The following is a 17,633-nucleotide window of genomic DNA, read 5'->3' as shown; positions in this document are numbered from 1 at the left end:
TAGTAAATTGTGCGCACAATTTAGCGAATCGAGGGAACAAAATAGTAAATTGTGTGCACAATTTAGTAAATCGAGGGAACAAAACAGTAACTTGTGCACACAATTTAGCAAATCGCGGGAACAAATTAGTTAATCGTGTGCACACGATTTAGCAAATTGAGGGAACAAAATAGTAAATCGTGCGTACAATTTAGCAAATCAAGGGAACGAAATAGTAAATCATGCGCACAATTTAGCAAATCGAGGGAATGAAATAGTAAATCATGCGCATAAATTAGCAAATCGAGGGAACAAATTAGTTAATCGTGCGCACAATTTAGCAAATTGAGGGAACAAAATAGTGAATCGTGCGCACAATTTAGCAAATTGAGGGAACGAAATAGTAAATCGTGCGCACAATTTAGCAAATTGAGGGAACGAAACAATTAATTGTGTGCACAATTTAGCAAATGGCGGGAACAAAATAGTAAATCGTGCGCACAATTTAGCAAATGGAGGGAACGAAATAGTGAATCGTGCACAATTTAGCAAATCGAGGGAACGAAATAGTAAATCGTGCGCACAATTTAGCAAATCGAGGGAACGAAATAGTAAATCGCGCACACAATTTAGCAAATCGAGGGAATGAAATAATTAATTGTGTGCACAATTTAGCAAATGGCGGGAACAAAATAGTAAATCATGCGCACAATTTAGCAAATGGCGGGAACAAAATAGTAAATCATGCGCACAATTTAGCAAATGGAGGGAACGAAATAGTGAATTGTGCGCACAATTTAGCAAATGGAGGGAACGAAATAGTGAATCGTGCGCACAATTTAGCAAATCGAGGGAACGAAATAGTGAATCGTGCGCACAATTTAGCAAATCGAGGGAACGAAATAGTGAATCGTGCACACAATTTAGCAAATCGAGGGAACGAAATAGTAAATCGTGCACACAATTTAGCAAATCGAGGGAACGAAATAGTAAATCGTGCGCACAATTTAGCAAATCGAGGGAACGAATTAGTTAATTGTGCGCACAATTTAGCAAATCGTGGGAACCAAATAGTGAATTGTGCGCACAACTTAGCAAATTGCGGGAACAAAATAGTAAATCGTGCACACAATTTAGCAAAAAGAGGGAAATGCACGATTTACTTTATTTCCTTGCATATCATGTGCGGGGCTCTGTAGTTAACATACTTTATTGACCTTTTGTATTGAAGCTTTGATGCAGCTATCATCTACTAATCATGCAAACAAGAATTAAACTGCTCTGGGGTGCGTTTCCCGAACAACGATGTAACTTGCTGCTGAACTACCATAGTACGATGCATCGTTGAACAAATCAACTAGCTAGTCACAACTGTTTCCCGAAACCGTATTGTCGCAAACCTGTCGTTCAACCACGTTGGTGAATGACGTCACGCAGGTGGTGAGTAATAACTTCTTTAAATGAATCCATTTGAGATCGAATTAATGCTAGATTTTTTGCTATAAATGACAGATATGGCATTAGAGGACTAATTTTCATTTTCCTCAGTTATTTTGCTTTATTTCCAGATTAGATCAAATGCTTGTTCTGACGTACTAGAGCACGTACACACATGAGCACTCTCCAAAAACAGTGCTTTAAATCTCTTGACAAACTAAAATATATAAATGACATTTGTATATATTTGAAATAAAAGATATACATTGTACTTAATGTCAGCTTGCTTATTTTGCTCAAGATAATGATTTATTAAGTCCACATGTCATAAAAACAAGAAACTCTGCTTCTAACCACAGCTCGAGAGCTGTCGTTCCAACCACACAAGTTTGTGATGCAGTTTGCGAATGTTCGTTTGAACTATGGTTTCAGGAAACACCAAATCGTTGAACTATGTAAGTAACGACGGAACTTGCGATGTTAGTTGGCTAACGATACTTTTGGGAAACGCACCCCTGGTCATGTGACCATTTGCACCAACCATGTGAAACTGCACATATTTCATTGAGACCCTTTATTTTTTCCATATTTGCAGGAAATGTACTAAAACACCAGTTTTAGCTTCATAAATGAAAACTTTCTTTACGGTCATTATTGTGAGCGGTGGGATTAAACGGGTTAACCCATGCGTCAGTATTACCTCTGCTGTGTGTAACACCGTCATCACTGCACTTGCACTGGTGTTTTCTTTCTTAGGAAAACTGATGTGAAGAAAAGTCAAGAATTCCACCTGGATGATTTACACCATTTAAGTGATTAATAACAGGATAAATCTCAAAATGTCGAAGAGAGAGGCTGGATTGTGCTTCCTTCGTTTGACTTCATGGCTGCTTCACTGCTGTGTTTTCATAAATCTGGTAAATGGATACTCAGTAAAGAACTGTACCGTCAGAGGGTCTTTGAAATATGCACAAAACATAAATGTGTTTTGTAATAAGAGGTACCTGCATTTTATACCAAGGAATATACCGGACAAAGCCACATATCTGGACGTTTCTGACAATGTCATACAAAAGATACACAAGGAGTATTTCTCTCATCTGTCTAATCTTAAAAGTTTTATTGCACTACACAACAGGATCCGGGAAGTGGAGGACGGAGCGTTCAGCAGTTTGGTGGCTTTGGAGGAGTTGAATCTGGCCTTCAACAAACTGACAGACATCTCTGGAGGAATGTTTCAGAATCTGAGAAATCTCACTGTGTTGCATCTAAATGACAACTTGATCGCAAATATCAACATCTCTGCATTTTCACCCCTGATCAGTTTAAGAAAAGTAAATCTGTCCAGAAATCATCTGAACCAAATAAGCAAAGTTCAGCCGCTCTTTTTATTACCACAATTACAGGAAGTGCACATTGGGAGCAATAACTTCACCTCTTTTCAGACCTCGGAGGTGTCCAACATATCTTTGAGACTGAAAGTCCTGGATTTATTTCAGAATCCTTTGAAAGTGTTCAGTGTCACTGCAGATATTTTCCCTCACCTGGATAATTTGGTCTTGGCTTTTATTGCTGAAAACATGACATGGGATGTGCAGGACAAAAGGTATCTTCAAAGTGTGCGATTTCTAAATCTAAGTGGAATACAGTTGCCAGTGGAGAAGATCACAGATCTCCTGCAAACCTTCAACTCTTCTTTGGCCAGCCTGAGGCTACACTCTCTAGGGGATGTAAAGGTCAAAGCTTTGATGAGGAACGTCTGTCTGATTTCTTCTCTGAAATTTCTGGGCTTGCAGGGGAACAACATTACATCCATATCAAAAGATGAGATGCAGTTCTGCACACAGTTAACCCAGCTGGATCTGTCCAACAACAGACTGAACAGCGTTCCTTCTGTCATCAGCAGCCTGCCAGGTCTTCAGTTTTTGGACCTCACCTTCAACCATATAAAGAGCATAAGTCGTGTTGATTTTGCCAACTTAACCCAATTACGAACCCTTCAGATGTACAGTAATTATATATCTTTTATTGAGGACTTTGCTTTTAAAGATCTGAAAAGCTTAAAAACTTTAATGATTGGATCTAACAGACTCGTTCTCAACGGATATTTTAAAAAAGATCTTCAAAAACTTACGATTTTGGATCTAGCAAATAACAAGCTGGACTCGGTCCATAGGGGAGATTTTGAGTCCTTAAAATCACTGAAGAATTTGTCTCTTCCAGACAATCAAATCTCATTTATTGAAGCGGGGTCCTTCGATGGATTGACAAATTTAATTTTCCTGAATTTGCAATCAAACAAGCTCTCTCGGGGTTCGATAAAAGACTCTGTGTTCTCCAGACTCCCAAACCTGAAAACCCTTCTGTTGAACAATAACTATATTTCATACGACAACCAGAAGGCTCTTGATTATCCACCCTTTCAAAATCTGAGAAAGCTAAAGACTCTGAACATTTTTAGCCAAGGTCATAAAGGAATGCGTTATCTGCCCTCAAACCTTTTCAAGGGACTGTCGTCTTTGGAAGACCTTCAAGCAGAGAATCTCAATATAAATTCTTTAGATCCAGACACATTCACTTACACTCCTTATCTGTGGGTACTGGATCTCAGCAGGAATGAACTCCTTTCACTCACTACGAGATTATTTCTGCCCCTCCGGGTCCTCAAGACACTCCACCTGTCCAAAGTTGGCTTACAATCTTTGGACTTTCTCATTAATGCAAATCTCAGTAAACTGCATCTGTTGCATGTAAGCACAAATGCCTTATCAGTCATTAATGAGACCTTGATCCAGTCTCTGCCGACACTGATTTACCTTGATCTACGAGAAAATTATCTCTCATGTGACTGTACCAATGCCTGGTTCGTCAACTGGACCATCAGTAGCAATGACACAGAAGTCGAGAGTGCTTATGAACTCACGTGCAATTACCCAGACAAAATCAAAGGACATAAACTCCTGGATCTTGATGTAGATTCATGTAACGTAGATGTGGGGTTCTTCTGTTTCATTTCCACAGCCACACTAGTGTCAATGACCCTTCTCGGCTCTTTTCTCTTTCACTTCCTCAGATGGCAGGTTGTTTATGCATACTACCTTCTCCTTGCTTTTCTCCATGATAACAAACAGCAGAGAAAGCCCAACGGTCTGCAGTATGATGCTTTTATTTCCTATAATGTTCATGATGAATTGTGGGTAATGAGGGAACTGTTGCCTCAGTTGGAAGGTGAGCAGGGCTGGAAGTTGTGTCTGCATCACAGGGACTTTGAACCAGGCAAACCTATCATGGATAATATTGTTAATGGCATTTATAGTAGTCGCAAAACCATCTGTGTGATTAGCCATCACTACTTGGAAAGTGAGTGGTGTTCCCGAGAGATCCAGGTTGCTAGTTTCCGTCTCTTTGATGAGAAAAAAGACGTTCTCATCCTGGTGTTCCTGGAGCATATTCCCAGTCATCAGCTGTCTCCGTACTACAGAATGAAGAGACTAATCCAGAAGAAGACCTATCTCCGCTGGCCTAAACCCGGAGAGGACACCAGGGTCTTCTGGCAGAAACTCAGAGTCGCTCTGGAAAACAAAGACGCCTCAGAAATGGAGCATCCATTGGCTGGGATTTAGGGGTCATCTAACCGTACCTAACTGAAGAAAATATTCTGCAACTTTGCTGTTTAACTGCTTTTATTTTTATGTATAGCCTTTTTCCCTACCTTCCTAGACTACGATTGATTATAATGATTTCCTCTTTTTCCTATACACATTTATTTCTGTTTAAATCAGGGATAGCTGAGTTTATATCATTTTTCATTAACAGTATATTTTTTGTGTCGTTGTTTATGTATTGTTAAAAACTGTATATGTTCCCAATTTCTGATTTTCCAGTGGGTGCTTCAGTGTTTAAAGTTAATCTTTATAGTTTTAAATATTTAGGAGTAATAATTACATGCAAAAGTGCAGAAAGACTTTATTCGTTGGTCAGCTCTTCCCCTCTCTTTGGCCGGTCGCTCTACACGATCCCAGACGAGGAATAAGAGTCTTATCTAGTGAAACATTCTGTAATTTTCTAAAAAAACAAAAAAAACAAACATTTTATACTTTTTATCCACAAATGCTCGTCTTGCACTGCTCTGTGATGCTCCACACATTACGTTGGAAAGGTCACGCGTGACGTAGAGGGAAGTACCGATCCAGTGTTTACAAAGCGAACATGCAAAGACTAAGTTAAACCCTTTACAAAAAAACGTAAAACAACGATGTCGGACGATTTTGAAGTTGGAGGAGAAAATGAGATGGAGTTTTTCGCCCTACCGCGGTACTTCCACCTACATCACGTGTGACCTTTCCAACGTGATGATGTAATGTGTGGAGCATCACAGAGCAGTGCAAGACGAGCATTTGTGGTTAAAAAGTATATAATTTTTTATTTTTTTCTGAAAAACATTTTTATTTTCAATCCTGAATGAACAGGAGAAAAGGAGTAACATGAATTAGCGTTTTCTCAGGCATCACCATCTTTATTAATGTGCATCTATATCTCTTATTAATATGAAAGACATACTCCATTCATTAGCCTAAAGGACATTTTTACAAATACAACTTCTCTACAGTGTTATTTCAATAAACTGATTTCAGGGAGTTATTAGCGTAATGTCTCAGTGTTTCTTACGGACAACATCTGAAGAATAATCATGTTGCAGATGCATGTGAAATAAATAAGGAAATAACGTCTTTCTTGTTTCTGTAGTCTTTCTGTTTACATTGCTATCTTGTCTAGGTTATTAGTTTGATTCACTCAGAGATGCATATATAAACAAAACACAGATTTAGCCTTTCTTTTTTCCATTTCTAAGACACTCCATGAAACTACTACATACATTGATGTTATGAGATACATGTGATGAATGTTTTATATTTCACCACATTATAGTGAAAGTGAAGGTGATGTAAAGGGATGGTAACCCATACAAGTTAGTGCACACACATTAGGATCAGAGAGCAGTGAACACACACACACACACACACACACACACGGGTTCTGTGTCTTGCTCAAGAGCGCCTCAGTCATTTCCTGCTGGTATTGAGAATCAAAACCACAACCTTCGGGTTACCAATCTAACCTCTCTAACCATTAGGCCACAGCTGCCCCGAAGGATCAATTACACTAATTAATTACATAAACTGAAATAAGTCAATATCATGATGCCGGCCCTGTCCTGGCCCATAGCCTGTACTGTAATGATAACTGAGAATTTACTGCATCACTCTCGTTTTAACTGAAGAAATTAACATATTATTTTGTTTAAAATAATGTTCTTAACATGACAAAAGTGCATTTTTTAAAGAATGTTTACACTTTACATACCTGAATAGACAGGAGAAACACTTCTTTCTCAGGCATCGCTCCACAGCACCTGATAGCTGAGAGCACTTACTCCCCCTGGTGGATGAATGAGTACATGATTCAAAAACAACAACAACACAACATCAACTTAAACATGACAGTTAATACTCACTATAATAAACATCTCTGACCACCATTACATGGATCAGTGAAAGTGTGGAGGACATTGTGGCAGATGAATGTGTAGAAGACTTCATAGAAACATGAACGGGATGAAGGATACGCTGGATTTATTCCCTTAAACAAGAGTAGTGTGAGGATAGCCTGGTACACACACATCAGAAGGCCTAGTCTCTCATCCATCTGCTTACACCATGTGTCTGAGCGCAAATGCTTTAAAAGAGACGATATGTAATAATAAACACGTGTAAATGTAAAGCCTTATGTGATTTTGTGTGGATTTTGTGTGTGTGCCTACAGCACCATGCATTATTTCATTTTACTTCATAAAACACATATATTTCTTTAAAAAAATCATCTTTTCCGTTACCACACTGAGAAAATTGCTATTGGTTGTTTCGCCTTGCTGCTTTGATCATGATTGGTTAATCTGACTGTCATCTGTGAAACTGGCCAATGACAACTGTGCGAGCCTTTTCACTCGTCAGGTTCAAAAATACGCTTGAGTTGGTGACGTGTGTGCTACTGCTCGACAAGATTATTCGCTCAGTCCCTGATTTAACATGTGTCTGTTAAATTCTTATTTCTAATCTGCGTTGTGACATGTCAACAGAGAAGCTGGAATGTGAACTCAGAGGAAGGTCAGACCGGATCTGTGAGGTCCTGCAAATATATATGCGATATCAGGTTAGAGAATATTTTCAGGCTTTATAGTAAAGTTGTTCATGTCTTCAATTTATGTATCTACTACCATTTTAGATACACTGATAGAGATTAATAAATATATATTTATGCATTCAAAAGGTAACATAAAACACAACCCTGTCTCTTTTTGTTAAATGTCAGTTTTAATGATCAATAGCCATTATAAAAAGGTAAGAAATAAAGCAAACAATTCAGTCAAACGTACAAAATCAGCGCTTTAGTAGGGTACAAAGGTAAAGTTAAATAGCCATATATATATATATGTAACAGAGTTTAAAAATATGTAAGTTAAATTCAGCATAAATTGGGGAAATTTGCCATTGGCTGTTGCGTCACTCGCGTTTGTGCACGTGATATTGCGGGGCGGAGCTATGTAATTAGCAAAGTCTCATATCTCCTCTTGCTGTTGAGTTGCATCAATGATTGCTCCGTCTTAATAACTAAGTTTGGATCGTTTTCAAGCCCAAGTTTGAACTTTAAACTACACACAATTTATTTATTTTGTCTGTCAGTTTAGTAAAAAGTTTTAGAATTTTTTTTGTTTGTCTTTTAGTTTTTGCTTTTAAATGTCTATATAGTTTTATTTCTGTTTTAGTTATTTTTCAGGTTAAGCTAAAGTTGGAAACTAGATGAAATAAAATAAGTTTACATTTTTATATATTTATTTGATTTCAATTATATTTTCATTTCAGTTAACATTTATTTCAAGTAATGAAGATTCATCTGATGAGCTACCAGAGGTGTAAAGAGTACCTGAAAACCATACTTGAGTAAAAGTACTGATACCTTACATCGAAAATTACTCCACTACAAGTTACAAGTAACCAATTCCAATACGACTTGAGTAAAAGTCTTAAAATATCTGATTTTAACAGTACTTAAGTATTTTACTCATGCTGAATGTAGGCTCAGAGATGCACTAGTCCTGAGAGACGTGCCAGTGAAAATAAGAAACAATTGATTTGTAAGATGAGAAATCAAGTTTATTTTCTAAAATCAAAATAAAACTGAACACCTCAATGTTGCAATAAATCAAGGTCGACACAACAACCTTTTAAACGTCTACGAACTCTCAAGTCTCAGTTGAGCTCAAGAGCACAGAAAGGCCACGAGTAAACCAATATCCTTCAAAACGGTCTTGTCAATATAGCGGATAAATAAAACAATGTTAAGTAAAATTAAATAGTCAGAGTCTACTGTATGTGCTGTTTTGAGCCTCATCAGCAGCTGCAGTCATTTCCTCATCTAATAAATCAAACATCTGCGATCAGCAACTACCTGCTAATGCACTCACATTCATGTAAAGTATCCTTGTTTTGGGTGAGTAAAGGCAAAATGCACAAGATATAGTATATGGCGATATCGCTTCTTTATATCAGAAACAAACTGCTGCAGAAAAAGTTAGCTGCCATGAAAAATGTCATTTGTAATTGCATTACTCATCACAAATGTAGTGGAGTAAAAAGTACATTTACTTGCTCAAAAATGTAGTCAAGTAGAGAGTAAAAGTTGCCAATATCTTTGATACTCAGCACAACTACAAAGTAGCCAAAAAGATACTTAAGTACAGTAACTAATTACATTTACTCAAATACTTTACACCTCTGTGAGCTACACCTGTGACCGCTTGATTGACTCATCAGGTGCTGTAACCAGGCAACGCTGACGATACAAGAGCGGACTCACTCACTCTCTCTCACTCTCTCTCTCTCTCTCTCTCTCACTCACTCTCTCTCACTCACTCACTCACTCACTCACACACACACACACACACACACACACACACACACGCACCCCAGAAAAAGGGCACTTTCTCTCAAGGAAGAAAAAGGGCAGGTGCTCAATTGTGCACGTGCCTGTTATTTGGGCTCGTTTCAACCCGCGGCAGCAGTGATAAGCAGTCAGATTCCGCGGGAAAACCGGGGACTTGGTAACACTGCGTCGGACGTCACAGATCACGTGGTTATGTCTAAACGAATCAAGCTCCGGTTCAGTGCTTCACTGTGAGATGTTTGTTTCGTTTTGTCGATACGAGCTTGAAGTCTCGGTGCTGAACGAACATCAGTGAGTTTGACGGTAAGTTCAGTTATCAGCAGTGGTGTAGTCTAGTTTTCCCTCCCAGCCTCATACTCACCCGTCCCAGAGCAACACCCTATAAGCACCGCCACACTCGCTAATGCATATAGTATGTATCTGATCTAGGCTACATGTAATTGAGAGCATTCTGAAAGACTGCTTATGTGTGTCTTATCAACATGTCAATTTATTAGAAGCAACACAAGACTTTAACAGCCAATGACATTTACAGCTGAAGAGACTGGACTGATTTTCTACTGTTTAGTGTCAATCACCATCTACCTCAGCCAGTTAAGATCTACATTAGCCTTAGATGTTATATGTGCTGGGTTTGTCCATTTTCAACCCAACTTGGGTTGTTTTTAACCCAGCATTTTTTAGAGTAATGGAAAGATGAGGATTAACAGCATGTCACAATATCACCCCGTTTGGACTTTGTTTTCTGTTTTGCACCATTCCCTGCCAGTCTGTCATCATGCATTTCAATTCACTAACTTGAAATTCGATTCAATATCAGTTATTTTGGATATACTGTATATCAGGTACAGTACATGGCAAATTTTCTCAAGAAAAAAAATCTCTCAACTAATACTGTAAAATATACATGGGAATCAGTTGGTACTACATTAATATTGAAGGTTAAAATAAACTGATTTGCATACGAACTTAAACTACACTTAAGGAAATTTTTGTAATAGTAAAGTTATAATAGGCCTACTAACTTTAAAATTATTTCTACTCCAATTCGTTTTTTGAAATATAAACATTTAAATGGTGGCTGTCACGACACATTAAAGAGCGCCAAAACGGTATTTAGGTGTTTTTATTTCGTAGTAAAATGGGCGGAATTTGAAATATGAGACTTTGTTTCATGTCAAAAGCAACAGACAACAAATCTTATTGTGATTTATTGGATGGTTACGTATCCTCGCGCTTTTTTAAGTGGGTATACGGAAATCCTTAACCTTTCCTAGTGGGTATACGACGTATACCTGCGTATCACGTAGACTACACTACTGGTTATCAGCCTTTATTTAATATCGTGTCATGTTGTTATATGATGTTGTTCTGTGTGTTTATATGGTGATCGTGACACAAGAACAAAAGCTGACGCTCATGAATGGATGACGCCAGAAATGAAGGTACACACAGGTGCTGGTCATATAATTAGAATATCATCAAAAAGTTGATTTATTTCACTAATTCCATTCAAAAAGTGAAACTTGTATATTATATTTATTCATTACACACAGACTGATATATCTCAGAAAATTAGAATATTACTTGAGACCAATACAAAGAAAGGATTTTTAGAAATCTTGGCCAACTGAAAAGTATGAACATGAAAAGTATGAGCATGTACAGCACTCAATACTTAGTTGGGGCTCCTTTTGCCTGAATTACTGCAGCAATGCGGCGTGGCATGGAGTCGATCAGTCTGTGGCACTGCTCAGGTGTTATAAGAGCCCAGGTTGCTCTGATCGTGGCCTTCAGCTCTTCTGCATTGTTGGGTCTGGCATATCACATCTTCCTCTTCACAATACCCCATAGATTTTCTATGGGGTTAAGGTCAGGCGAGTTTGCTGGCCAATTAAGAACAGGGATACCATGGTCCTTAAACCAGGTACTGGTAGCTTTGGCACTGTGTGCAGGTGCCAAGTCCTGTTGGAAAATGAAATCTGCATCTCCATAAAGTTGGTCAGCAGCAGGAAGTATGAAGTGCTCTAAAACTTCCTGGTATACGGCTGCGTTGACCTTGGACCTCAGAAAACACAGTGGACCAACACCAGCAGATGACATGGCACCCCAAACCATCACTGACTGTGGAAACTTTACACTGGACCTCAAGCAACGTGGATTGTGTGCCTCTCCTCTCTTCCTCCAGACTCTGGGACCCTGATTTCCAAAGGAAATGCAAAATTTACTTTCATCAGAGAACATAACTTTGGACCACTCAGCAGCAGTCCAGTCCTTTTTGTCTTTAGCCCAGGCGAGACGCTTCTGACGCTGTCTGTTGTTCAAGAGTGACTTGACACAAGGAATGCGACAGCTGAAACCCATGTCTTGCATACGTCTGTGCGTAGTGGTTCTTGAAGCACTGACTCAAGCTGCAGTCCACTCTTTGTGAATCTCCCCCACATTTTTGAATGGGTTTTGTTTCACAATCCTCTCCAGGGTGCGGTTATCCCTATTGCTTGTACACTTTTTTTCTACCACATCTTTTCCTTCCCTTCGCCTCTCTATTAATGTGCTTGAACACAGAGCTCTGTGAACAGCCAGCCTCTTTTGCAATGACCTTTTGTGTCTTGCCCTCCTTGTGCAAGGTGTCATTGGTCATCTTTTGGACAACTGTCAAGTCAGCAGTCTTCCCCATGATTGTGTAGCCTACAGAACTAGACTGAGAGACCATTTAAAGGCCTTTGCAGGTGTTTTGAGTTAATTAGCTGATTAGAGTGTGGCACCAGGTGTCTTCAATTTTGAACCTTTTCACAATATTCTAATTTTCTGAGATACTGAATTTGGGATTTTCCTTAGCTGTCAGTTATAATCATCAAAATTAAAAGAAATAAACATTTGAAATATCAGTCTGTGTGTAATGAATTAATATAATATACAAGTTTCACTTTTTGAATGGAATTAGTGAAATAAATCAACTTTTTGATGATATTCTAATTATATGACCAGCACCTGTATACCGGATCTGTGTCATGACTTCACTTTTCTAGTATTTACCCAAATTATATCAAAACTGTAAAGATACAGTGGGTACGGAAAGTATTCAGACCCCCTTAAATTTTTCACTCTTTGTTATATTGCAGCCATTTTCTAAAATCTTTTAAGTTCATTTTTTTTCCTCATTAATGTACACACAGCACCCCATATTGACAGAAAAACACAGAATTGTTGACATTTTGCAGATTTATTAAAAAAGAAAAACTGAAATATCACATGGTCCTAAGTATTCAGACCCTTTGCTGTGACACTCATATATTTAACTCAGGTGCTGTCCATTTCTTCTGATCATCCTTGAGATGGTTCTACACCTTCATTTGAGTCCAGCTGTGTTTGATTATACTGATTGGACTTGATTAGGAAAGCCACACACCTGTCTATATAAGACCTTACAGCTCACAGTGCATGTCAGAGCAAATGAGAATCATGAGGTCAAAGGAACTGCCTGAAGAGCTCAGAGACAGAATTGTGGCAAGGCACAGATCTGGCCAAGGTTACAAAAAAATTTCTGCTGCACTTAAGGTTCCTAAGAGCACAGTGGCCTCCATAATCCTTAAATGGAAGACGTTTGGGACGACCAGAACCCTTCCTAGAGCTGGCCGTCCGGCCAAACTGAGCTATCGGGGGAGAAGAGCCTTGGTGAGAGAGGTAAAGAAGAACCCAAAGATCACTGTGGCTGAGCTCCAGAGATGCAGTCGGGAGATGGGAGAAAGTTGTAGAAAGTCAACCATCACTGCAGCCCTCCACCAGTCGGGGCTTTATGGCAGAGTGGCCCGACGGAAGCCTCTCCTCAGTGCAAGACACATGAAAAAACACCTGAAGGACTCCAAGATGGTGAGAAATAAGATTCTCTGGTCTGATGAGACCAAGATAGAACTTTTTGGCCTTAATTCTAAGCGGTATGTGTGGAGAAAACCAGGCACTGCTCATCACCTGTCCAATACAGTCCCAACAGTGAAGCATGGTGGTGGCAGCATCATGCTGTGGGGGTGTTTTTCAGCTGCAGGGACAGGACAACTGGTTGCAATCGAGGGAAAGATGAATGCGGCCAAGTACAGGGATATCCTGGACGAAAACCTTCTCCAGAGTGCTCAGGACCTCAGACTGGTCTGAAGGTTTACCTTCCAAGAAGACAATGACCCTAAGCACACAGCTAAAATAACGAAGGAGTGGCTTCACAACAACTCCGTGACTGTTCCTGAATGGCCCAGCCAGAGCCCTGACTTAAACCCAATTGAGCATCTCTGGAGAGACCTAAAAATGGCTGTCCACCAATGTTTACCATCCAACCTGACAGAACTGGAGAGGATCTGCAAGGAGGAATGGCAGAGGATCCCCAAATCCAGGTGTGAAAAACTTGTTGCATCTTTCCCAAAAAGACTCATGGCTGTATTATATCAAAAGGGTGCTTCTACTAAATACTGAGCAAAGGGTCTGAATACTTAGGACCATGTGATATTTCAGTTTTTCTTTTTTAATCTGCAAAAATGTCAACAATTCTGTGTTTTTCTGTCAATATGGGGTGCTGTGTGTACATTAATGAGGAAAAAAAATGAACTTAAATGATTTTAGCAAATGGCTGCAATATAACAAAGAGTGAAAAATTTAAGGGGGTCTGAATACTTTCCGTACCCACTGTATCTCCACTGAAGTTATATTTAGGTGATGTAACTTGTCCTCTGAAGAGAAGATAAATAATGTTGGATGGGCGATAAAAAGATAACGATAATCGCATCACTGCGGCCTAAAAATATTGATTAAATGTGAGTCCTTCAGCAATAAAAATACTGATCCTGAACTGTTATTAGTAGCAGCAATAGTATTTTTCTTTGAGCTGTTTTTTTAAGTTATAAAACTGTAAAAAAAAACTGGAGAAGATGTTTAAAAATGTGAGAGATGATCCATACGCCACACACATAAACTATGCCGCATAAATCCATGTTCTTTATCTGATGCAAGAGGTACAATTTCATTCATGTAGGATTAAACCAGCATTGAACTTTTCAAACAAAGCTATTACAAAACATTTCAGAAACATTGTGCCAAAAAACGTCCTTGAAATCATCACAAAACATTGATCTCTTTCTCAAAGTAATATCACAACAGGTACTTTCACATCAGGTATCTTCAGCATCAGATTGTGTCCTTGTATGGATTGGTGAATGATCAGGATTGACATCCTTCTTTCTTCTCTGATAACTAAAAAATGAAGATTTGATAGTTATGACACTGGTACAGAATATGATTTGCATTCATCAAATGTTATTAATAGTCCATTAGTAGTAGATTATAACACTTAATCAAAGTTTAAAAGGTAAACCAACACTCCCAAACTTGTACAGTCTCAATTTTTCAAAGTGCCTCAAATATGAAGCAGCGATTAGCTAATATAATTCATAATCAAGTTTAATGTAATATTATATTAACTAAAATAATCCATCAGTTACACCTTAACTGCAGGTATAATTAGACAATGGCATCTACAGTGTAAAGATAATGTGCCTTGAAATACCTTAAAATGCATAAAATAGTTTAATATGATAATCAGTTTTCATACAGCAAGTACATATGAATTGCATGATTTAGATGTTGTAAAATACTGAAAACGTGGGATAACAAAGCCACAGTCATTCAGCATAATGAATATCCTTAAGTTTCATGTTTAATATAGCTTTTTATAAAGTAATAACATTAAAAGTGTCTTTTCTGTGTTGTACTGAAGGACGTGTGCTTTTGTTCCAAAGGTTACTAGAGGGTGAAAAATGGAAATCATCACACATTTGAGAGATTTACTCACTTTATCTCATAGATAGAGGCTCTTCAATGCAGAGGTCTGCATTCCCGCGGCTCTCTCGCGGGAACCGCGGGACCCGATAAGATTTCTTGCTGCGCAGGATTAAATTTTGAATGAAAGGCGGATTGCGGTCGGTACTTTAGTGTACTTTAGGCGGGAGCGGGCGGTCTGACAATAACCCGCTCGCTCCCGAGATGCTTTGACATCAGCGCATCTGTGCTTGAACTTGAAGTGAACAAAACTTTCTGCAGTGGTGGCGTTCACACAGTCCCCAGTTCCCTGTCCTGAGAAACCTGGCAAGATATGTTCTTTGCATTAGAGGTCTGCGCGAGTGCACCTTCAGAGATCATTCAACCTTGTGATCGGATTTTGGAGGAGAGACGTTCTGAAATGGTCGTCAGTCAGCGTCATTCTGTTCTTGCGTGGATGTTAAAAAAGATTCCATTTTGCAGTATAGCTAGTAAGCCAACAGTTTTCGTTTAAATGTATTTTTGGCTTAACCTATAGTTTTGAGGGACATGTTGTAGGCTATTTAATTTAGCCTATTTTTCTCTGTGATATTTAGCCTATTATTCTTTGTGACATTTTTTCCCTGACATTTTTTAGGGTGTTGACAGCATCATAGACAAATAACAAATACAAATCTTGTATATGCAACATTTTATATTTGTTATCCCCAATCACTCTCTTTCTTTAGGGGAAGTTTAAACGCGAGATTCTGGAAACGTTCTTTAACGAGACCGTTGGGTCGGGAAGAAAATCACTATATGCGGATAGCGGGTGAACACAGAGTGAATTTTAGGCGGGAGCGGGTTGATTATATTTTACATCTGATTATTCAGTTTCTGTCCCTGAAAACTACTGTTAGACCTTCCTGAAAAACACACTGATTATTTCATTTGTTTCTTTGTTCTGTTGAGTTTATTTATTTGTGCTATTGCTTGTAGTTTAATTATTAGTTCTTTTTTATTAATGACTGTTTACTTCTCTTTAATAATCTGTGAAATTTATATTAGTAATTTTAGGTCTCAAATGGAATCGAGAATTGTTAAATTTCACTGATACCTAAATTAATAACCTTATTTATTACAATATAAGTGTTGTTACGTTCCACGTGTTGTATTTTGTTGTGTTTGTTCTCTTTCTTTCGAGTTATTCTTGGGTTATTCTGATTGGACCGGAAGGCTGTCACATGATCTGGGTGATGTCATGGCGTTTGACGTCACGACCGGCGTTCCACCAATCCGTGGTGTGCCGGCAGTATAAAGGTCGTGACGGTGTTACAGTTGCAGTGAGCGTTTTGGCTTCGGCCCTCACTCGTCTTCTGTGTCTTTAGACATGCTGAAAGTCCAGTTATCGTGATGTTGAACTGTTTATTCTGTGGTTTGAGACAGCAGATCTGTGAGTTTGTTTGTTGATCAGGCTGTGTAAGCTTAGATGCCGGTGTGAGCAGACTGTTTTGTGTTCCCCGCTGTTAGTGACTTGCGGTGTGTTGTACCAACCACTTGATTTAGTTTTGACCTATATTAAAATGTGAATATTTCTTCTTGTACGAACCTACCAAGTTAACTTCGATTCAACTGTTAATTAACCTTATAATTTCCAGCGTATCTACTCTACTGACGGTGGTTTGAATACGGCAGGTAGTTCTTTTGACTGTCAGTTAATGGAAGGGTGTTCGCCACTATTGTGTTTCTGTTCTTTATGTAGTGTAGTTTAGTTAAGGCGTCGCATACGTCCAAGATTACGGTTTTGTTTCTACATTTTCCCTAGTTTAGCGACACCCTTGTTTCTCTTCTGTTTTATTGTTTCCTAATGTTAAAGTGTCTTTTGTTCTTGAGTCTTTATTGTATTGTCTAGAGCTGCACGATTAATCGTAAAAAGATCGCGATCTCGATTCAAGCACCCACACGATCCTACTTTATTAATGACAACGATTCTCCCGCGTCTATTAAACCTTTGACAAAATCATACCGGAGCGTTCAAATCTGTGTTCGTGCTGCCAGAGCCAGAGAGCCATTTTGAACCACACATTAGTTATTTCTGTGTTACAAACATTCACATTATCACAGAAGTACTGAGATACAAGTTTTAAGTTAGTATTTAAACACCGATGTCTACGATAACGATCAAAATAGAGCAAACTACCTTTTGAAACGAACTTGGCACGTCAAATAATGGTTAATATCAATTACATCTAATTCCACTAGGTGGCGACAACTGACTGTTAAAAAATGTATTTGTCATTGAATCATTTATTCAAAAGATTCGTTCAAAAACACTGATTCATCCAGCAATGAAACAAGTATTTATTAAGGAGTGATTGAATTCATTGACATCTGAATCGATACCCAGCCCTGTTTGTAACTGGGGCGGAGCTACGGGT

At 38.6% G+C, this 17,633-nt stretch overlaps 2 protein-coding genes across 17 annotated transcripts in view; both read left to right on the top strand.

Moving 5' to 3' along the window:
• The first annotated feature begins 2,170 nt into the window (after positions 1-2,170).
• Positions 2,171-6,146, top strand: LOC127507142 (toll-like receptor 13). The gene is made up of 2 exons (XM_051884084.1): positions 2,171-2,333; positions 2,555-6,146. Exon 2 carries the CDS (start codon positions 2,649-2,651, stop codon positions 5,037-5,039), a length of 2,391 nt encoding a protein of 796 aa, XP_051740044.1. The 5' UTR covers positions 2,171-2,333; positions 2,555-2,648; the 3' UTR covers positions 5,040-6,146.
• A 3,554-nt stretch (positions 6,147-9,700) lies between these two features.
• The window catches only part of LOC127507134 (NACHT, LRR and PYD domains-containing protein 3-like), a 53,972-nt gene continuing 46,039 nt past the window's right edge, over positions 9,701-17,633 (top strand). For 7 of the 16 annotated variants that reach the window (XM_051884071.1, XM_051884069.1, XM_051884065.1 and 4 more), the window contains exon 1: positions 12,663-13,799. The gene's annotated coding sequence lies outside the window, so the exon portion shown is untranslated. Of the gene's footprint in view, positions 9,721-12,660; positions 13,800-17,633 lie in introns of those variants that run through there. The other 9 variants (XM_051884062.1, XM_051884063.1, XM_051884058.1 and 6 more) reach the window with 4 other exon arrangements.

Source organism: Ctenopharyngodon idella, chromosome 24 (assembly GCF_019924925.1).
Source record: "Ctenopharyngodon idella isolate HZGC_01 chromosome 24, HZGC01, whole genome shotgun sequence".
NCBI lineage: Eukaryota > Metazoa > Chordata > Actinopteri > Cypriniformes > Xenocyprididae > Ctenopharyngodon > Ctenopharyngodon idella.
Note: the sequence above shows the minus strand (reverse complement) of the source record. Positions and strands in the feature narration are given on the sequence as shown.

What these genes read in the sequence shown, in the direction of transcription:
- LOC127507142 (XM_051884084.1), top strand. Translation starts at nt 2,649, where the DNA reads ATGTTTCAGAATCTGAGAAATCTCACTGTGTTGCATCTAAATGACAAC.